Below are 22693 nucleotides of genomic sequence, written 5' to 3'. Positions count from 1 at the left end.
TTGTGAAATGTTTCCCTATCAGGAGCGAAAGGTCATGACCCACTCTGTAGGAGAGCCCCCAGCCTCCTCCACACCCTCCTTGTCCCGCTCTAGCTCCATCAGTGGGGCAGACAATGCTGGTCTACACACCTCTATTTTTTCCCAGGTACACATTGGGGAAAAATTGAAAAAAAAAAATCTAGAAATGAAGATCAGTTTGTCCATGCTTGGATTTTCAAAGCTTGACGGGCCCTGTACTGTGTTTCATTCTTCAACAGGATGACTGTTTAGACCACTCTCTAGGTACAATGACCATGTCTATGTCTATGAGCGGGACCAACCTGTACGAGGCCGCTAGGCTGTCCGGAGGCTCCAGCGTCATAGAGAACCTCCAGTCTCAGCTCAAACTCCGAGAAGGAGAGATAGCACAACTGCAGGTAGCAAATAAGAAAAAAAACACATAAGGGTACTTAAAGTGCCCATATTATACTTTTTCCCTTTACTTTATTTTGTTATATATCGTTTTATGCACGTTATAGATTTACTAAGTGAAAAAGCCCAAAGTCCACACCATAGGGACTCACCATCTTCCAGAGAAAACACTGTTCATAAACAGCTCTAAACAGCTCTATTCTAGTCCAGCCTTTACTTCCGTGACAAAGTGCATCACTTTGTAACACGTTATAATGCTTGCCTAGCTTCTAGCGTGGCATGCCCTCATACTCTGCAACCGACAGTGCTAACCTAGGTACTGCGCATATGCGACTCCCAACAAAGATGGAACAGAAGTGAGATGCTTCACTCTCTAGCTAAAATAAGAGCTGAAAATAAGATCTGTAGCACTGTGTAGTACAACAAAAATATGGTGTTTTTTGAAAATGAAACCACATAAACCTATTCTGGTACAACCTCTTAATGCAATTATGAACTTGAAAATGAGCACAATATGAGCACTTTAAGACTTTACTAATTAGTTTATTGGTTTATCTACACGTCAGCAGCACATGTCTGCAGACAGAATGCTTGCCTGATCTGTGTTTCCTTACAATTAAAAAAAAAAAAAAAAAAAATACATATATATCTTAGGTGTGGAAAATAACAAGTCAGCAGCTAAATTACCATTTTGATAGATAAAAAAGAGTAATGTCCTGCACTTAAAGGCAGCTTTGTATTGAGTGTTTTTTATTACCTTCCGTCTGTCCCGATTGTTGTTGCAGCTTGAGATCTCCAGTCTGGAGAGAAGTCGTTCTGTGATGGCAGAAGAGCTGGTCCGACTCACCAATCAAAACGATGAGATGGAGGAGATGGTGAACGACATCCCCAAGTTAAAAGTTCAACTCAAGGTTAGGGCTGTATTGAGCAAATAGAGGATACATTAATGCTGTATTCGCAGAAGTTCTTCTAATTTGTGTGGCTGTGCACTGCAGGATCTGGAGCAGAGGCACAACACTATCCTGCAGATGTATGGAGAGAAGGCTGAAGAGGCAGAGGAGCTGAGACTGGACCTTGAAGATGTGAAAAATATGTACAAAATCCAGATTGATGAACTGCTGAAGAACCAGAAATAATTCACTGAACTGTGCTACTTCTGGGACACTCCCAAACAAATCATTTGACCATCTCAGCCACATATCCAAAAACATAGAGCAGAGAATTTAAATGCTAAACTTATTTTATCTTTATCTTTATCCATTTCATTTTAATTCATTATGGCATATTATATTTAAGTGGGAATGTTGGGATTATGCAAAATATACAATGTATTATTACAGAACAGTATGAAGGCTAGCCAGAGTTCATGGTAGGGTGTCTATTTAAAATCTTTGTGACTTGATCATGATTAAACATTTTACATAGTATTGTATAGAGAGTTTCTAACTGTAGGAGATGGGCAAGTTTTTTTTTTTTGCACTATACAAATCCATCCTTGTTTATTTCTTAATGCATAATCAAAATGGTTTAAGAAATATATAAAAAATAGTGTACAGAGAAATTGATGTATTGTTCTTAACTCTTTAGAAATAACAAAAAGTGGCATAGACCTGAGAGTAGTCTGTGATTGAAATCCTGAAGATTGGATTTAAACCTTATAAATATGTAAATGAATAAACCTTTTATTTGGGTGGTGAACACTACTGATATTCTTAATTTGAATTGTATGGATTCACACAGAAGTCATTATTTTAATTGCATTCATAAAAATACTTTACAACATTATCTTAATGTTGCACAAAAGTCTCCAAATAAATCTCCATGTCCAGAACAATTTTAAACAGTTGTCCAATCTGTATTTTACACAAGACTACCCATACTTGTAAAAGAGTTACTTATACAAAATGTTTGTGAATTTTATTAAAATCGTATGAAAAGGCAAGCATATACTACATAACGTGTAGTGCCTATTCTAAAAGGAAACATTTAATCAACCAAATTGCTATACATTTATGGAAATGTTGAAGCTGTTGTGAAACATATTTTATGAAAACAGTATTATCTAGCTAATTAGTATCTGATGTATGGTGTAATTGATGTCAACATTTAAAGTAAAATGATCCTTAAAATATGTTTGGAGAGCACCTAACGATGAAGTATTTGGGATCAGGTGTGATCTAAAGACAAAGGGAAGTACACAGCACCGCCCTGTGGCTCTTGCTACGTATTACAGACCGGTATAAGGTTTCCGGTGTTATGGCGACCACCGGCAACATCATCGCTTCAGTCTGAACAATAGCAGGCTGTACATTAAGGTAAACTGTCTCTCACTCAAACTCAAACCAGCCTTATTTAGACGACCGTTGAAATTGAGTTTTGTGCCCGTCGCAAGTTTTTGTATCGTGGAAATGTTTAATACATTTCCCTATCCTGCTCTTTTGCTGGCACATCGGTAACGTTACAGCTTAAATTAACATGAAGGGATCTTGCCTTTGAACTAACGCTACATGTTAGCCACCACATTAAATATTTCAGACATTAGCCTCCAATAAAGTGTTCTCATATATTATCCCCTGTAAAAAAAAAAGAGTACCTAATGCGTTATTATCTACTTCCACATATATCCTCAGTCTTAAGATTTATCTTACATTCCTATCACGTCACTTAGTGATCCTCTTGGCGGGTTGCAACGTTAACGCTATTTAAGCTTAGCTACTAATTGACGCTAGCTAAAAGTTTATAGTTAACTATTAGAGCTAGTTAGCTTGCTAAAAGGAAGTCTGCTTCTTCTCTGTGAGCCCACGCGCGACAAAAAGATGAGTAAATAACATTAGGGGGCACATTTGACTATAGGGCTAGTGGACAAAATCCCCTGCCTGACATAAACAGTTAAAGGAAAGCTTAAGATAATTGGCTACAACTAGCTTATGCCACCAGAAGACTGGGAAGCTCCGCGCTTTCACATGTAGTTTTACTCCTGAAGTATCTCAGAAAGAGCCGTTGTTTTAATCCAGCACGGTAATTTTAGGCAACATGTTACACCCGTACAGAAGTGTTTTTTTGTTTTTGTTTTACCTGTTATAACCCCCATGAAGTAGCCCTTTGAGAACATCTTAATGACTGGTGATTTATTAACTCTTAACAACCTATTACCAAACGCACTGTACAGACAGTTTTATAATTTTGTTACAAGTCACACACAGCAACTTCAGGGCTTCTCAGCTCCTTCAGACGTTCAACGATTTGGAAACTATTGTTATACAGCACAGTGTGGTTATTGCAATAACTGCAGTCACACTAATATGCTTTGATCATTGGTTTTGGGAGTGAGTGTTGTCAGTGGTTGTGGGTGGTGTAAGCACATGCATCCTAGACTTAACATTGCATGGATCACGAAAATATGATTGTCTCATGGGTAAATGCTGATTTGGCCATCTGGAACAGCATAGGTGGGTCACCAGACAGAATTTTTTATTTGTTCCTTCAGACTCCGTTATGATTGCTCAGACAACAGACGGAAAAAGGTCAGCAATACTTCCTGCAACAGGACCTCTCCTTATGAGGCGCTCAGATTTGCCCGGAGCTACGTTCCCACACACTTGCCTGTGCTCACATGCTTGTTAACTGTGGTGTTAGGCTTTCAACCAAGAGAAGTCTGAGTGTGTCTCTCTATTTCTTCTTTTTTTTCCCACACAGAATGATGTGAAGAGAGAGGCGGCTATCTCACATGTCTGTGTTATTCTGACTATGCTGCTCTTTGTAGCGCTGATCCTAGTTTTTTCTTTCACTGTGGTCACCACTGAGAAGGCTGAGATCACCACCCGCAAACCATCAGCACCGCTGCTCAACTACAGCAGGATCTCCCTGCTGCCAGAGCACGTACCCTACTTCCTCTACAACAACAAGAGGATCGCCAAGCAATGCCTCCTGGACCCACTGTGCCCTTTTAAGGTAAGATATGCACTTTTCTCAGTGTAGAGTGGTAGCAAATTAGTTTTGCTGTACTGTGAGTCAAAGCTTTCACTAAGCCCTTTGTTAATTGACCGTCAAATGCCTTAAAATTTAGATCTCCTGACTAATAAAATGAAACTTGATAAAAAATTGTATTTTCTGTCAGTGTTGTGTAACCTAGCAGAATTATGATTTCTCAGAATAGGCAGCACATTATTTAATAGAGTTTGCACTCATTTGGAGTTTTGAATTATGTAATTTCTTTACATTGATGTGCGTGTAAATGGACATTGCTCTCCTGTAGCTGGCAAGTAATAATAATAATAAACTTTATTTGTGTAACACCTTTCACACAAGAAATACATCTCTAAATGCATTACAATAAGGTAATACATGCACCTAGTGCTTTACATGATAAAAGACATAGAATGAATGTAAAAACAGGGATAGAATGCCATGATTATTGCAAAATAAGATCAGTCAAATTAAGTAAGTAAAAAACAACAGGACTGTCCTAACCCTTCAGTGTGTGCCCACAGAGTCTGCTTTCTATTCAACAGGGAAACCCCTTTTGTTTTACTTCTCATATTGTATGTCACAGTTTTGTTGTTTCAATCATCACTGTCCTTTTAAAATGGTAGTTTGATGGTAAATTCTTCACACACCACTACATGAATCTCTCTCTCTCTCTCTTTCTCTCTCTCTCTCTCTCTCTCTCTCCCTCTTTGTCTTGCACACACACACACACACACACACACAAACACTGTTCTACAACAGGGTGCACTGCAGGATCTATCTGCCTGTTGGGGCTACGAGAAGAACTGTGATCCAAGGAAGCGCTTTAGCTACCCAGTCTGTTCCAAAGCTGAATCTGGATGGTACTGTTCCTCAAATCACATTCTAACACACTTTATGCTCCCACTTATTTTCTTTTCAGAAGTATAATGCAGTTTACATAATTTACTTTCCAAACTCCTAGCAGCCATCAATATGTCAGGTGCTCAGTAGTATTAAGCATTTCAAATTATTGTGATCTTTAATTCATAGGTATTGAATTTACTGAACCACAGTCTCATTGTTTTTCTTAAGTAATAGTGTACTCATTTATAGCATGCATTATTGATGAACCATTATGGTTTTGACTTTGCTGATCTGCCTAAATCTCTGGTCTGTCAGGGCCCATTCTCTGGAGACAGCACAGGAGCTTTTCTGGAAGCAGGCTGATTTTGGCTATGTCAAGGAGCGTCTCTCTGAGCTCAAAACACTTTGCAAGGCCAGCAAGCCAGTAAGTTTACTCATTTCCTCAGTTTCCACAAGCCTACTGAGTCAACAGGAAGAAAAAACAGGTAGAAACAGACAGAGTGTTGAACAAAAGAGTCCATGGACAATATGCTTGAGAATAATTAGCTGTTCAAAGGCAGTAGTGAAGGAAGAGTATGGTATAGTATAGAGAACACTCTCACAATATCTAAGGTCCAGATTCATGTATATATATATGTATCACCTGCTGTTAATATTTTTCCAGGGGGACTCTTCATTAAGATGTAGTAGCCAAACTCGCTTCTGTAAGGCAACTAACCTTTACCTGGACTTGCGTAAGCCGCGCAGAAGTCATGAGAGGTCAGTATATTTAAAAGTGACATGTACATGACAAAACATCACATTGACACAAACACATCCATGTTATGTTGCAGGTACAAAGAGGACTTCATTCAGAAGGGGGAGATTGGCGGTCGTTGCAGACTGAACAAGCAAGCTCTTGCTGCCGAGGGAGAGCACAAGAGCCCTTTGCAATCTTGGTGAGGCAGAAGACACACATTCACACACTCAGTTACTGAGCTTTAGCCAATTACTGAGCTTTAGCCAATTACTTTTGAGGAAGGTTTTGGGAATTGGAGGTAACTCTGTGGTCTCTAAAAGAGGCTCAAAAGCACATCCCATGACCGGGAATCGAAACCTGGGATGAGGCAGTGAGAGCGCGGAATCCTAGCCACTAGACCACCAGGAACTTGCCGTTTTGTCGTTGAGCACAGTTTTTTTTTAATGTTGCAAATGTTTTTTCAGTGTTTTTTCCCTAGGTTTGTGGAAGACTTGGGGGTTGTGGAAGCAAGGGGGTTTAGGGGTCCTCTTTCAAGGAAATATTATAATTTTAATTTTAATTTAATGCAATTTTACTTAATTTTAGAGCATTATTATTACCATATATAGATGAAACAATGTTGGAAAAGCTATAGCAAATAATAAATAAATAATACCCAAAAATCTTAAAGACAAAACTTGCTAAAGGAGTCCACTGGGGACCAACTGCAATCATTAGATCTGAGAAAAAAGTAATTTAGTTCCATTCATTTGGCTTAGGCAGTGACCAGAATGGCTTGGGTGCTGCACCTAAGCCTTATAATGAAAGGGAAAACCCTGTTTTTGTATGCATGGTTTATGTATCCTGATAAGGTTGATTTGTGAATTGCTTTTCATGATTTCATGTGGAGGCACCAGTGACACTGAACAATCTTTGTCAGTTTGTTCCTTAATTTGTAAATGAAATCATGGTGAGTGCTGCAAGATGTCAGCTGTTTGTTTTTGGCATGCATGCCCCCATCTATGTTTGGCTTTTAGTCAATAGACAGGGCCAAAACTGCATTCCCTGACCGGGAATCGAACCCGGGCCGCGGCGGTGAGAGCGCCGAATCCTAACCACTAGACCACCAGGGAGTTGACTTGACATTTAGGTAACTTGTATTCTGGATTGAATGGCATGTGTGCCAACTGGCAGGATGGGATTCTTTAGATGTAGTAACACAGACTGTCATTAGGTGGTGCTCTGTATATATTTTTACTGTATGTCCTGCCTGGAGAATTAGCAGTTACAGTATGTGTCATGTCTACTTTGAGTCAGACCAGCTACTTCTCCATTAGAGGGAGAACAGTGTAGATAAAATATTAAAGTCTGTCTGTAAAATCTGTTACAGAGGAATGTGGAGTTATCCATAAGAACAACAGGCTGCCAACGGTAGGAGTTGTAGCTTCTCCATTCCCCTGCCGTAGAGACTTCTTGGCTAAATGAATTAAAGAAACATGACACATCTTCAGCAGTGACTTTGCATTGTCTTGTTAAACAGAACTAATTAACTCAGTCCATCTCACCTCACTGATATGAAAGAAATGCATCTCTTAGACTACAGCATTTATTAGATGTCTTTATTTGATGATTCAGGTAAGTTGTCTACTTTTACATTGCATCTTATGTTTCTGTTGTTATGATTATATTTATTAAGGTAGTGAAAAACACGTTCCCTTCCAAAGCAGTCCTGAACGGATGGGGGGGTCGGGCAGTCTGGAATGTGGGGGTGGAGTTCCTGCTCCATGCTTGTGCTTTGTCAGAAGCATGTGTTGGGCCGGTGGGCCAGTGGCGCAATGGATAACGTGTCTAACTACGGATCAGCAGATTCTCGTTTCAACTACTGGCTGGCTCATGTTGCTTTTTTCCCTTAGTTGTGCAGTTTTTCTCATAATATGCACCTAATATAGCAATTTATAATGTCATATTCCAACCCTCTATTGCATGAATTATTTTTTAAACATGGTAAAAATGTCTTGATGTGTTTTTATTACTCCCGGATGCTTAAATAATGCAATTGCAAAAAAAAATTAAAAAAAAAAAAATTGAAGGGGGGATAGTTGGTAATTTGTTTCCATATGGCAACAACGCGCATTCGTGGAAAGTGCCAAAAAGTCCATTATTTCTTTAAAAACATGCTTTTATTGAAATAATTACCCAACAAATTCAACTTATATGTATCAACATGTATAGCACAATGTGTTTACAGTCAAATTTAGTTTAGTTTTAATTTTAGTTTTTAATCATTATTAGTAATAGCACTGTAATAAATCTGTCATATACACCTGAAAGAAGACACATGGATACAATGTACTTGATTAGGGGGCAAAAATAAGCACAACACATGCCCTAAACTTAAAATTACTAAAACTATATACCCACTGAAAACATATTGTTGATACATAATTCCTTTGGGAAACTCCCATTTAAACCAGAAGGGTATATTGACTATAAATGCCAGTGGACCAACAGAAAATTTTGAATGCGCCAACATGAGTTCCTTGGAAAACTCATTTTTATGGTGACCAATTCATTACATTAGTGTGTAATTATAATTTAGATAATATATTAATTACAAAATAGCTGGAATAACATAATATAAATACATTTATGTTTTCTTTAAAATATTATAAATAATGCAAACAGTGTTAGAGTTGCCTAAAGTTATAGTAATTCATTGAGCCCATTGGGCCCAAAATGTACACATTTCATGCAAATATTTGATAATGTTGCCAAAATGGCAACAATTAATTTTAGCCTTTTACAGAAAAATACAACATTTTAACTGGTTTAAATGATGAAAAATTAAAGTTTATTTGTTCCAGATAACAGTTGAATTTTTTTTCTTCAAAGAAATGCTTCTAAATTGAGAAAATCAACTACATTTGGCTGATCTGGAGCTGGATCTTTAGTGTGGCACCATGTCCGGAAAAGGGGGGGGGGGGGGGGGGGGGAGGATTCTGTGGGTATGTGAAGTCATCAAATGAGTACATCTTCAAATAAAAGACCTATTTACACAATTAAACAAAAACAATGCATTTTACATGGTTAATTGTGAAAACCTAAGAAAAAGAATTTGTTGCCATATGGCAACAACATGCAATAGAGGGTTAAACATGTTCTGTGTAACCAAACATTATTATTTTGAGTTGTCCAGGGACCAACTTTCATTGTCTTGTAAGATGCATTTCATTAAAGGGATAATTTGCAGATATAAATCCAGCTCTGTGTCTCTGTGGATCTTTGTTGGCAGTGTGTACAGATGAACGATGTTTGGCTTGCCTCCGTGGCACCAGTGCACAGAGTTTAGAGCATCTGAGGTCTGATGAGCTCTCAGCGGATCTCAGCGTCATCTGGCTGATCTCGGCAGACCTCCGCTGCTTTGCTCAGCTTTGCTCAGCTGGTAGGCATGTGCCTGTGAAGCCAAACACTGATCATCTGTACACACTGCCATCGCAGCTAGATTTAAATCTGCAAAACATCTCTTTAAGTGTTAAAGTCTTCAGAAATGTTCTGACTGAAATTTAAGTTACCTATCGATGGCACGTCACTTTTTATTCTCAAACCATACTACTCACCCCTTGAAGTTAACCTTTAAATGAAAGCACCAACAGTCACACTCAAAATATCACATTTTTATGCATCGCTGTCTGCCACAGTTTCTTAATGCTTTCCAACCTTACACGTGGTTGTAGTGTTTATTTCCCTGGTGTGCCACCTGTACTATGTTAATGCAGAGCTATGAAAAGTCTATTTACAATACTGAATTGATGTTATGTGCTGTTTTGTAGGTATGCTGAGCTGCAGACATACACAGAGCTGGACTTTCATCCTATAGAGGATGAACACTGTGACGTTGTCATTGAAAAACCCACTGTATTTATGAAACTGGATGCTGGTAGGTAACAAATACTTTACATGACTTTTCCTCTTATCACAACAAACTAAAAAATAAAAAACAATACACATGCTTATTATGTACAATATGCAATAACAAGAGTTCCATCAAAACTCCCACGTTGCAAAAACCTTGTTGGAATGTAACAGTAATGTATTGCAAGCTTGACTGCAGAGTATTCTTATTTGTTCAGTTACCAGGCCTTAATCAAAAATAATGATTGTATGTTTTTCCAACAGGGGTGAATATGTACCACCATTTCTGTGACTTTGTCAACCTCTACATCTCCCAGCACATTAACAACTCCTTCAGCTCAGATATCAACATCATCATGTGGGACACGGTGAGTCCCTGATGTCTCCCACTACAGTTTTAATAAGAGATGGAGAAAGAAATCGATTCTTAGATGCATCGTGATTATTTCTTGTATTATTATATCTCGATGCAGAAAAGTCAATAATTGGAGATTTAAACTCAAATTCAAGCAAACATGCTTGTTATCTCCACTAAAAATGACAACAATTCATTAATTACTTACTTTTTTTTAATTTGCTGCACTCTATCTCACCCTTACAGACTGCAACAAAAGAAGATAAATGCTTAGGATGCTCATGTCATTCCTTTATTTAGCTGTCAAAATAAAACACAAGGTAGGATTTTCCATGTGTCCTGCCTCCAGTGAATTGGTAACGTCCTCTTCTACAAAGTAGCTACATAAGAAATAAATGAATGAGTAACACATTGGATGTGTTCTTGTGTCACAAAGATACAACTCAAGATTTGATTAAGTTTTTTTGTCGGACGCAGCACAGTATTTTAGATTTCCTTCTTTGTTAAACACTTTCACAATTCTCTTCTAAATAACATGGAAACACAGAGTCATGAAAATATTTAAAGAGTTAAGTGTCCAAGACAAATGGTAAAAAGTATTCGAAATCTGATGTTGGATTTAAGTACTAAAAACCAGCGAGAAAGCCAACCAGAGGTTTATCTGCAATGTACAACAGCCACAGTTGTCAGTGGCATATGTGCCCAATAAAGACCTCAAGGGGAAACACCAGTTGAAAAACAGAATGCTTTACAGATAGCCTTATCCGGCCCATTGTTCCCCCAACTGTCCACCGGGGTAAAGAGGAAAAGGGAAAGAAAAGACTGACAGAGAGAAGGAAAGCAGCGAACTTTCAGCACAAACTGGAAACTGCAATCCAAACAGTGGCAAGCTGTCAGATAATAGTGTGATAAGACATTTTGTAAAAAACAAAACACAACTTAAGAAAAATACAACCAGCGGAGTTTGAAAACAGAAGACTCTAGTTGATTCTAATTTTATTGGTTTGTTTTCCCATTTCAGATCATTACATTATTGTGATTATCATTTGATCCCGTCTTTTATGTTTTTTCCCAGAGTTTTTATGGTTATGGAGATCTGTTCGGTGAAACATGGAGGGCCTTCTCAGAGTATGACATCATCCACCTGAAGACCTATGACTCGAAAAGAGTAGGTATAATGTTGCCTGTTTGTGGTCAATGTAAGCTTCTTTTTTGTTTTGTATGACCAACCATGGCTGAGCTGATAAGAAATGTGCACCTCATTTAGAGACTAAAACTGTTCCGTCCAAGCACTTGACACTTGAGTGTTCTCTGAGAACAGCAGATTAAAAACACCACAGCAATACGTGGGTTTTACATTTGTATTATATGTTGCTTGTTATTCATGTACACAGACTGATTTCTGATTTCATTGATCTAGTCACACCTGTCCACAGGTGTGTTTCAAAGATGCCTTTTTCTCCCTCCTCCCAAGAATGAGATACGGCCTCTTTTACAACACTCCTCTTGTAAGTTACCCCACATGTATATGTGTGTGTAGCCACTAACCAAATCTACTTTACAAAGATGTATTTGCTTTCAACAAATTGCAGTGTCTCATACTTTCAGTGTTGCTTTTTGTTTAATTTATATGTTTTTATCTCACATTTTGTGATAGATTTCCTTTGATCATTTATTGGCCCTTCCTCCCTCACATGCACAATGATATCCGGTTTAGTCATAAATATGCAGTTCAGGTTAAATATTTACGTGATATATTCAAAAGCTCAGTAAGTGCCTATCTAATTTAAATGATAATTCAAAGGAGATTACTATAAAACCGATACCATGTAAATATGTGCTGTCCTGTGGTCCCAGCCTTGAGGTGTGAAATATTGATAGGTCAGCCGCAAGCTTATGCTTTTGATTGCCCCAGCAGCACTTGTCATGTTTATATTCATGTGCTCACATTTACAGCCACAGTGCATCAGTGTATATGTGAGATTCTTGCTTGAGAAATGCATAGGCTCATATGATATTCATTCCTGGGAGATTAGAAATATGTTTACAATTGTCAGATTCCCAGTGTGTTACATATTTTCATCTCAACAAGGTGCAATGTACGAGTGTGGCCATATTCAATTTGCTTTCAATTCATTTCAAATCTAAAATAAAAACATTGCTAATCTTTTTGCATGACTACATACAATCAAAATAGAAATTTTAATACACTGTTTTGAATTGAATGGAGAAAAAATAAATTACATATGTGAGAGAAATTGACACTCTATGTGATGACAGATCTCCGACTGCTACAGTGAAGGGATGTTCAGGGCGTTCTCCCAGCATGTCCTTCATCGACTGAACATACTGCAGGACGGGCCAAAGGTAGGAAGAACATTTTTTAGGAAACATTAATCTACATCTGTTACTATTATATGACAATCTTGTTTATATACATGAGATTACTCATATTGTAAGTTTTCTGCAGGTGATGATTCATCTCAGTGGTAATCTTTCAGGGTGATTTTATTACTACTATAAACTCAGGGAGAAAGCTCCTCACTGATTGTAGCCCTCTGGTTTCGGATCTTTCAGGTTGCACTTCGTAATGCTGTTTGCCATCACTCAGACACTTTTGGTGACAGCTTTTCCTCCTTGTCAAATTAGTTCCGTTTTTTTTTTCATGACATTGTCGAATCTATCAAGATTTTAGTGTACTGCCTTGTTAACCAAACAATCATTGGAACACTCACTTAAAGTGAACTTTCCCTGACCGGGAATCGAACCTGGGCCGCAGCGGTGAGAGCGCCGAATCCTAACCACTAGACCACCAGGGAGCTTGTGTATGATCCAAGATCAAACTGTTTACAATCCTATGCCTTTTGTGGTGTTAGTGTACATTTTCATAGATTACATTACATTTAAAATAAATCATTCAGCATAATCATTTTGTTTTTAAGTTACAAGACAACACTAAAAGGTTATGACTTACAGTGAAAACGTCAACAACAAATCCAAGGAAAGCATGGACAGGTAGAAACAAGCCCCAACCTGCAACCAGACTACCCTCTAGAAAAACAAGTCCAGATTGTAGGCAGACATGGCTCCCTGGGCCAGAACTTTGTTAGTAGTGAAAGTAGTTGAATGGATGCTTGCAGGTTTACTAACTTGTCTAACTAGTGTCTCCAAACTTACCTCCGTTAAAACTTGTCTCCAGCTCACCACAGCACTTACTTACTTAAAAAATAAGCATATGCTTATTTTTGAAAATATGTTTTTATCTCTTTTCAGTGTTGTAGTTTGTAGACGGTCCAAAGCACTACTTGTGTATCAACACTTTAACTAAACAGAGCTAAATTAGCAAAACTTATATGCATTTCTTTTACACCTACAGCAGTCAGATTCTCTGTGTTCACTCGGAAGTAATCACTTCACATGGGTAGGCACTTTTAATGACATTTTGAACATGTTTAGAGGCTTAAACAAGTTTAAAACGTGCCCTGTTTAAGCCTGTTGGGTGCTAACTCTAGCAGGAGGATAACACGGTGTAGGCAGCACCAGTTGTTTTTTTTCTCTCTGACAGCACTCCAAATTTATGAACAACAGAGCTACGTGTTGGAAACAACCGGAATTCTCCTTTAAAGACTGATTTCAGATTATTTTATAGGAGGTAAAATAAACTCATTTACTGATCAACCATTCCTTGCATTTGTTGAGCAAATTCAGGGTGTTACACTAGATTTTATATTGAGGAGCTGAATGAGCAACCATGTGTGATGAAAAGCCAAGCCACTACACTCAAACTTCACTGTAGGTGATTTTATTACTACAATAAACTCAGGGAAAGAGCTCCTCACTGATTGTAGCCTCCTGGTTTCTGAAGGAGCACATGCATAAGTACTCTATGGGGATGCACACATATAGTGGGGAGAACAAGTATTTGAAACACTGCTGATTTTGCAGGTTTTCCTACTTACAAAGCATGTAGACGTCTGTAATTTTTTATCATAGGTACACTTCAACTGTGAGAGACGGAATCTAAAACAAAAATCCAAAAAATCACATTGAATTTTTGGTATTTTTTGGATTTTATAATATTTAATTTGCATTTTATTGCATGACATAAGTATTTGATACATCAGAAAAGCAGAACTTAATATTTGGTACAGAAAACTTTGTTTGCAATTCCAGAGATCATACGTTTCCTGTAGTTCTTGACCAAGTTTGCACACACTGCAGCAGGGATTTTGGCCTACTCCTCCATACAGACCTTCTCCAAAGCCTTCAGGTTTCAGGGCTGTTGCTGAGCAATACGGACTTTCAGCCCCCTCCAAAGATTTTTTATTGGGTTCAGGTCTGAAGACTGGCTAGGCCATTCCAGGACCTTGAGATGCCACTTACGGAGCCACTCCTTAGTTGCCCTGGCAGTGTGTTTTGGGTCATTGTCATGCCGGAAGACCCATCCACGAGTCATCTTCAATGCTCTTACTGTCCCCTTTGCAGAAAAGCATCACCAAAGTATGATGTTTACTCTTCCATGCTTCACTGTTGGGATGGTGTTCTTGGGGTTGTACTCGTCCTTCTTCTTCCTCCAAACATAACAAGTGGAGTTTAGACCAAAAAGCCTTATTTTTGTCTCATCAGACCACATGACCTTCTCCCATTCCCCCTCTGGGTCATCAAGATGGTCATTGGCAAACTTCAGACGGGCCTGGGCATGCGCTGGCTTGAGCATGGATCTTGCGTGCGCTGCAGGATTTTAGTCCATGACGGCGTACTGTGTTACTAACTGTTTTGTTAGAGACTTTGGTCCCAGCTCGCTTCAGGTCAATGACTAGGTCCCGCCGTGTAGTTCTGGGTTGATCCCTGACCTTCCTCATGATCATTGATGCCCCACGAGGTGAGATCTTTTATGGAGCCCCAGACCGAGGGAGATTGACCGTCATCTTGAACTTCTTCCATTTTCTAATAATTGCACCAACAGTTGTTGCCTTCTCACCAAGCTGCTTGCCTATTGTCCTGTAGCCTATCCCAGCCTTGTGCAGGTCTACCATTTTATCCCTGATCTCCTTACACAGCTCTCTGGTCTTGGCCATTGTGGAGAGGTTGGAGTCTGTTTGAGTGTGTGGACAGGTGTCTTTTATACAGGTAATGAGTGTAGAACAGGAGGTACTTCTTAAAGAAAAACCAACAGTGAGAGCCATAATTCTTACTGGTTGGTAGGTGATTAAATACTTACAGTATGTCATGCAACGAAATGGAAATGAATTATTTAAAAATCATACAATGTGATTTTCTAGATTTTTGTTTTAGATTCCATCTCTCACAGTTGAAGTGTACCAATGATAAAAATTACAGACCTCTACATGCTTTGTAAGTAGGAAAACCTGCAAATTCGGCAGTGTGTCAAATACTTGTTCTCCCCACTGAACTTGCACAGCCACCTGCTTATTCATCTGGCATCTGAATCTCTAAAGCACTCCTTACAGGTGTTTAATGAGCCCAGGTTTCAAGTAATTGACTGTTACTTTTATATGACAATCTTGTTTAAATACATGGAGTGGACACAGTTTTATGAACACCTTTATAATTCATTAAATAGAATAGCAAAGATCTCAGTGGTAATCTTTCAGTTTGCACTTTGAGGTGCTGTTTGCCATGTCCTCTTTGCCAAATTAGTTTTTCTGTTTTTTTCATCACATTGTAAAATCTATCAAGATTGTGGCGCACAGCCTGTTATTCAAACAATCATAACAACAGTCATGCCAGGCTCACTAGAAGGGAGCATTCCTTGACCAGGAATCAAACCCAGGCCACAGTGGTGAGAGCCCTGAATCCTAATCACTAGTCCACCAGGGAACTTTTTTGTTGACTGAGATTGTAAACACTATACCAGTCCCACTTCCTTGTTCAGGAATGCGTGTTTGGATAAGGAATAAAGGGGCCACCTCACCTGTCACCACCTGTATCTATTAAGTGAAAACCATTGAAAGAGTTGTAGGAACACAGCACTAATCATCACCGTTTATCCTTTCTTTATCAATTTAGAGATTAGAACAATAATAACCGGCAGCAATTAATACTATCTGATCAGAATGTGAATAGGTTGAAACTGACCATCATACCTATGAGGTCTCTCTCTGCCTTCTGCCTTGTAAATGTTGGTATATGTTCTACCACCATAAGAGTTATGTATAAATAACAAGTTTCAGATTCAGTGACTGTACTACTCTCCATGTGAGACTTTACTGTGCTATAGATGGGAAAAAAGCTCCCTGCTGGTTCAGTGTTTAGGATTTGGTGCTCTCCCAGCCGTGGTGACCCTTATTTAATTACTGGTCAGGGAACATTTGTTGTTGGTTTTAAGCACACTATTTTCCAACCTTTGCAAGATTTTAAAAAATCTATTAGACAGTCCCCGACTTTTGCTCTTGAGTCGGTCAAACTGTTTGCAATCCTATGCCTTTTGGTGGTGCTAGTGTCCTTTTTTTTAGCTTACATTTTAAATGAATCATTCAGCATAATCATTGTTTTGTTTTTAAGTTACAAGACAACATTAAAAGGGCATGACTTACAGAGAAAGTGTCAACAAAAAACCCAAAGAAAGCATGGATAGGTAAAAACAAGCCCTAACCTGTAACCAAACTACCCTCTAGAAAAACAAGTCCAGATTCTAGGCAGACATTAACTCTGGTACCAAAATAGCATGAGTGAAAGGAGCAACTGGCACAGAGCGATAACAGAACTTTGTCAGACAAAGCTGTGAGTTTTTTGCTGTGATAGATTACCTCAAGTTACAAGTCTTTTTAAAGTTCAAATCAGAATCAGCAGTAACATTGTTTTTGGCAAATAATTAAAATTGGAAACATTTTTCTCTTGCCAAATTCAGAAAATGTTCCCCACAATAGCAGCTGGTCTCCCTGGTGGCCATTTAGATTTGTGTTGTATAATCAAAAATTCCCTGCTTATCCAGTTTAATATTGTAAATTTTGATAGACATTACAGTTGAGCACATACTGCTGTGTGCCATCTCTTGGTCACTTTTGGTGACAGCATTTCCTCCTTTCCAAATTAGTTTTCCATTTTTTTCATGAACTTGTCAAATCAAATGTATCAAGCTTGTGGTGCACAGCGGGTTTTACAAATAATCATTACAACAGTTAAGCAACACACACATAAAGGGAGCTTTCCCTGACCGGGAATCGAACCCGGGCCGCGGCGGTGAGAGCGCCGAATCCTAACCACTAGACCACCAGGGACTTGCTGTTTTGTTGTTGAGCACAGTTGTTTTTTTTACTTCTGTAACTGTAAGCCAAGAGATCATAAGGCATGTACCAGTTGTGGGAACACAGCACTAATCATCTCTGTTTATCATTTCTTAATTAATACTATCTGATATGAATGTGAATATGTTGAAATTGCCCATCAAAGACAGGAAAGCTCTAAGTTGTCTCTCTGCCTTCACCACCGCGGCCTGGGTTTGATTCCCGGTCATGGAACCAAAGGTTGTCATTAGGTTACCTGTCTTAGTAGTAATATCAATATTTGTAAAGTTTATAACAAATAACGGGTTGATCATTTCCACCAGTATTTTTTGGATTATCATTAGCTTAGTTATATTTTGTAAACTTGTGTTTTTCAGAAACTGAACAGTGAATATTAGATCACAGATTTAACCTACTCTAAAGAATAAATACATCATGTAGACTTCTGGGCCATCAGGGAGGGAAGCCATTTAGATTTTTGTTGTATAATCAATAAATCCCTGCTCAACCTCCAGCTTACCCAGTTGAATATTCTAAACTTTGGTACATTTTAATATACATTAAACTTGATAATATTGCAATGCTCTAGTTTTACCTGAATATCTAAAGAACTCCCTACAGGTGTTTTATGAGCCCAGGTTTTAACTCCTTGACTTTTACGTTTATATTACAATCTTGTTCATATACATGGGATGGACATAGTTTTATGAACATCTTTATAATTCAGTATGATTAAATTGTATAGCAAAAATCTCACTGAAGCTTGAATTGTAAGTTTTCTTTAGGTGATGATTGATCTCAGGGGTAATGTTTCAGGTTGCACTTTCTGGTGCTCTTGGCTTAGTCACTTTCGGTGACAGCATTTCCTGCTTCTTCCAAATTAGTTTTCCTGTTTTTTTCATGACAATGTCAAATGTATCAAGGTTGGGGTGCACAGCCTGTTATAAAAACAACTATTACAACAGTCATGCAAGGCTCACTTAATGGAAACTTTCCCTGACCGGGAATCGAACCAGGTGGTGAGAGCGCCAAATCCCTTAAACTATTAGAGTAAGGTTGTAAAAGGATTTCTCTCTCAATTCACAGTATACTGTATGTCCTTATGTAGAAATAATAGATCCTACATGGAAAGGTCTTGGACATAACTCATAATCATGCGCTGGTTCTCACATTCACCTGCATCTCCTGCTTCAGTTCACAATTTGGCAGGAACCAATCACAAACTGGCTTATCTACCTGCCGCACTATTGGCGGGTTTAACACAATGACGATAGAGAAGCGACCAAGCAGCTTCTTGTCTACATTCAACATAATGGCCACCAAACACTACCGAAGTGCAGCAACCCATTGATGCCGCTGTTGCGTCTACGTCACCCGGCTCGTTGGTCTGATTGGTTGTTGGACTTTCCAATTGTGTACAGAGTCATTTGAACTTTGGCTGTTGGTCACGCCTCTTGTGAAGAGAAAATACAGAGCAGGCTCCAGTACAGTTGTATTAAGGAGCTGAATAAGCAACCATGTGAGATGGAAAGCCAAGCCACCACACACTGCTACTACATACTTTCACAGCCACCTGCTTATTCATCCTGCATCTGAATCTCTAAAGCACTCCTTACAGGTGTTTTATGATCCCAGGTTTTAAGTACTCAACTGTATCTTTATGGCCAGCAAAGCCCAATAACTTCTACTTTCCTTACGCAACTCATTAGGTATTCATGGCCTTCACTGGAAATATGCTAAGAGGCTTTTCAACAAGACATGAGTCTGTTTGCGATATCAGGCCTGCGACTAAATGAGAAGTCTTCTCGGCCCTGACCCTCTCCCCAGATCCTCCTTTCATCCGTAGATTAATGACACAACCAGAGACTCACACTGCTGCTCTCCTTTATTGTGCCCTATTCATCCGCCTCTTCCACCCCTCTCGTCCTATCTCTCCCTCGTTAGAATTTGCTCTGGTCTGGTCTTGCTCAGAATGGCATCTTTTTCAGTACTTTCATTAAAATAGAACTAGTCTCACATTGCAAGACATATCTCCAAAGCGCTTTGTCAGTGCTGGAGTATGGTTTGCTGCACTAGTTAACATTCTGGTATAGGGAAAAAACGTTCTGTGTTTCTTTAAACCAATCACCAGCGTCTTGGGCAGTGCTGTGCCCTGGATATAGCAACAGTGCCCTTTCAAAATAGATAGTGAAGATAGTGGATGGGGAGGAGAATGTCTGAAATCTAGAGCATGGCACACCAGCCGGATGTCTGACTTTATACCAGCTCTGTACATCTGGTAAGCTAGACTAATAGTAAGGTGTTATAGTTAGGCTGGTTTAGTGTGTACAGCTGATTGCTCAAGTTGTACGTTGCCGTTAGTGTCTCGAGTCTAACTTCTCTTTTAGAACACAAGGTGGCAGTAGAAGAATATAGAAAACCTTCGTACACACTGTATAAACTAATAAGAGCACATCAAAAAAGAAAACCTCTAACTGCACTTAAAAAAATACTTACAGTATGTAATGTGATTGTATCTAATGTGTCTTTTCCTCTAATCTTTATAAAAGAGAGATTTTTAGGAGAGGCTTTTCAGGTATTTTGAATGTGAATCATGTTTTCCCAGTTGCCTTTCTTTTCTGTCCTTGGCTGATTGATTATTGGGTGCATTGCTGTTTTCAGGAGGGGCGTGTTCGTGTCACCCTGCTGGCACGCAGCACAGAATACAGAAGGATATTAAACCAAGTGGAGGTGAGTGCAGCACCACCCTCCCTCCTTTCTTCATTCTTGCTATCATTTCTTTCTTTCTTACTTTCTTGCACTTGCTCTTTCCATTCATCCTGTTCTGCCACCTATCCTCCTTTTCCTTCTGTCATTCACTTTCCCTCTCTTTGTCGCTTTCTCTTTCTTCACGCTATACAACTTTCTCACGTCCCAAGCCCTTTCTTTTCCACCATTGATTTACTGCCCACATCTGTTAAGTGCCTGTTTAAAATCGTATTTGCTATAAACAGTACAAGTAAAAAAGGCTTGTGATTTATATGGTCACTGCCCGTATTTGTTTGCTTTCTCATTGATCAGAGAGCACGTCCCTCTGTTGTTGTTACAGCTAGTAAATGCCCTCAAGACTGTACCTTTACTGGAGGTCAACGTGGTGGACTACAAATACAAGTGAGTTATAGAGTGCTTGCCACATTACTACATGAGCTCTTCAGCGCTGTTTAGCATTGAGTTGGGATGTAACAGCGCTGATTTTTAAATTGTGCAATACACAATAAAGATGATTGGTGTGTCTGCCTGTCTGTCTTTCAGGGATGTTCCCTTCTTGGTGCAGTTGAGGATCACCCACAACTCAGATATCTTTATAGGGATGCACGGGGCTGGTCTCACACACCTTCTCTTCCTCCCTGACTGGGCTGTCATTTTTGAGCTGTGAGTGACACTTTTTGTCTGCCTTATGTGTGCGTGTGTGTGAATGGGAATAAAAAGGCAGAAAAAGACAGAGAGAGGAGCCGGGAGAACGATGGCTTTGACAGTGTACTGGGCCCAAAGTACCCCTCAAACACTTGTGAAATACTGTCTAATTAGCCTGGCATTCATCACACCTGGCTACCCTGTGTGCGTGTGTGTGTGTGTTTGTGTGTGTCTGTGTGAGAGAGAGAAAGTGTGAAAGTGAGGCAGACCAAAGAGAGCAAGAGATAAAGTGTCTGCATCTGTGCCTCCCAGATATAATTGTCAGGATGAGAGCTGCTATCGAGATTTGGCTCGGCTGCGGGGCATTCGATACGTGACTTGGCAGAAAATGGACAAAGTGCTCCCACAGGACAAGGTAGGGGAAACTCCCGTACCAACCATTAGCTCCCCAGCACCTCGGCGTGAGCTTTCTCAATTTACTCACATATACAAACACTTACACTCTCATGCATACCTTTAATTATGTGCAATTATAGGTACAGCACTACAAGCGTTCAGACTTTACTTCTCACTTATGCTATATCTGTCATTTAATTGCAAGGACAACCTGACAATACAAAGGCACACACAGCAATAATTGTTGTTAATATAATAATTGTGTTTCCCAATGTTTATATGTGTCCATTCAATGTATACACTTTGTTTCTGTTACTTCCCTCAGGGTCACCATCCAACCCTCGGGGACCATCCAAAGTTTACCAACTACTCCTTTGATGTGGGGGAGTTCATGCACCTTGTGCTGGAGGCAGCTGATTATGTTACACACCATCCCAAATGGCAGCGTCATACCGTTCATGATGAACTCTAGAGTCTCTGTGAGTGTGGGACAAACATCTGGCTGCTGAACAACTTTTAACATCTTCATAATGGCAGCGTCATTTTTAAAGAATTTTTAAAAGTTACCTCAGTATTTGTTACCTCCTGTCCGTTTCGTTGATAGGCCTGGATGAGTAAAAGCAATGTGGTCAAAAATTCTGGTTTGTATAGCCTCCACCAGCTCTATTAGTGTCAAATCAGTTAAAGGAGGGGTGCCCTGGTAGCTCACCTTGTAGAGCGTGCACTCCATGAACCAAGGTTTAGTCATTACCTGAGTGTCCCTGGGTTCAAATTTAACCTGTGGCTGTTTGCTGCATGTCTCTCTCTCACACTTTCTTGTCTACACCTGTCCTGTCCATTAAAGGCCAAAATTCCCTAAAAAGAATCTTATATATAATATATATTAGTTAACGGACCAGATGTGTGCAGTTGCAGCATCTGGCGAGCATTGTGTCCTATGTTTCTTCATTACATCCGCTGCTTCTACTTCATTCCACGCTGAAAAAGTTAGCTAATGAGCAGCTGTTACGGTGTCCCTTCACATGCGACATCTGGTCCCATTTGATCAGTGTCGTCTTGATGCGAGCCTCCTTAAAGCTGACAATCACATCAGAGTATGTGAGCATATCCAGCATACACCAATCCAGGACTGTAGTACTCAAGTCTGGTCTTGGACTCGAGTCAGGACTAGTGACGTTTTTTCTATGGTGTCGGACTCGTTGGACTTGGACTTGTCTCAGTCTCTGCCACTGGTCTTGCCAAATATGGCTTTTGGTCTCGACCGAATCCAGGTGTCTTTATTTGGAAAGTGAAACACTGGCCACCTGATAACCAATGCCACACTAGATTGTCTTGATACTGTCATGCATAAGACTTTTTCTTTTTCTGTCCAGTACTCAGTCTTGACTTGGATTCAACTAGTCGTGGTATTGGACTTGGTCTTGGCCTCAACAAAGGTAGTCTTGACTA

The 22693-nt window shown here is 39.4% G+C and overlaps 2 protein-coding genes, 1 long non-coding RNA gene and 2 other non-coding genes across 5 annotated transcripts in view; 2 read left to right on the top strand and 3 right to left on the bottom strand.

Moving 5' to 3' along the window:
• tmf1 (TATA element modulatory factor 1) overlaps window positions 1-2248 on the top strand; it is a 12332-nt gene extending 10084 nt beyond the window's left edge. The window contains exons 14-17 of the mRNA XM_032513466.1: window positions 23-145; window positions 258-416; window positions 1197-1322; window positions 1407-2248. Coding sequence (XP_032369357.1) covers window positions 23-145; window positions 258-416; window positions 1197-1322; window positions 1407-1547 — 549 coding nt within the window. The 3' untranslated portion in view covers window positions 1548-2248. The remainder of the gene's footprint in view (window positions 1-22; window positions 146-257; window positions 417-1196; window positions 1323-1406) is intronic.
• LOC116687826 (uncharacterized) overlaps window positions 1-11069 on the bottom strand; it is a 17341-nt gene extending 6272 nt beyond the window's left edge. The window contains exons 1-2 of the long non-coding RNA XR_004331638.1: window positions 11058-11069; window positions 4868-4871 (exon numbers count right to left, since the gene is read on the bottom strand). This is a non-coding gene — a long non-coding RNA (uncharacterized LOC116687826). The remainder of the gene's footprint in view (window positions 1-4867; window positions 4872-11057) is intronic.
• eogt (EGF domain-specific O-linked N-acetylglucosamine (GlcNAc) transferase) lies at window positions 2646-22693 on the top strand. Its single transcript, XM_032513467.1, has 16 exons — window positions 2646-2726; window positions 4108-4362; window positions 5140-5240; window positions 5539-5647; window positions 5888-5982; window positions 6057-6161; window positions 9772-9878; window positions 10118-10221; window positions 11284-11376; window positions 11645-11716; window positions 12489-12575; window positions 20117-20185; window positions 20544-20605; window positions 20747-20866; window positions 21161-21263; window positions 21570-22693. The coding sequence occupies exons 2-16, from the start codon at window positions 4159-4161 to the stop codon at window positions 21714-21716; spliced, it is 1578 nt and encodes a 525-aa protein (XP_032369358.1). The 5' UTR covers window positions 2646-2726; window positions 4108-4158; the 3' UTR covers window positions 21717-22693.
• On the bottom strand, window positions 7003-7074 carry trnae-cuc (transfer RNA glutamic acid (anticodon CUC)). The gene has a single exon. It is a non-coding gene; the product is annotated as a tRNA-Glu (tRNA).
• trnae-cuc (transfer RNA glutamic acid (anticodon CUC)) lies at window positions 17378-17449 on the bottom strand. The gene has a single exon. It is a non-coding gene; the product is annotated as a tRNA-Glu (tRNA).

Source organism: Etheostoma spectabile, chromosome 4 (genome assembly GCF_008692095.1).
Source record: "Etheostoma spectabile isolate EspeVRDwgs_2016 chromosome 4, UIUC_Espe_1.0, whole genome shotgun sequence".
NCBI classification, from domain to species: Eukaryota; Metazoa; Chordata; class Actinopteri; order Perciformes; family Percidae; genus Etheostoma; species Etheostoma spectabile.
This window is presented reverse-complemented; position numbering and strand designations above follow the sequence as displayed.

Bases quoted from the DNA above. Each gene is read 5' to 3' on its own strand.
- eogt (XM_032513467.1), top strand. From the start codon at position 4,159: ATGCTGCTCTTTGTAGCGCTGATCCTAGTTTTTTCTTTCACTGTGGTC. The intron at 4,363-5,139 runs GTAAGATATGCA...GTTCTACAACAG, and splicing joins ACCCACTGTGCCCTTTTAAG to GGTGCACTGCAGGATCTATC. The intron at 20,867-21,160 runs GTGAGTGACACT...TGTGCCTCCCAG, and splicing joins TGGGCTGTCATTTTTGAGCT to ATATAATTGTCAGGATGAGA.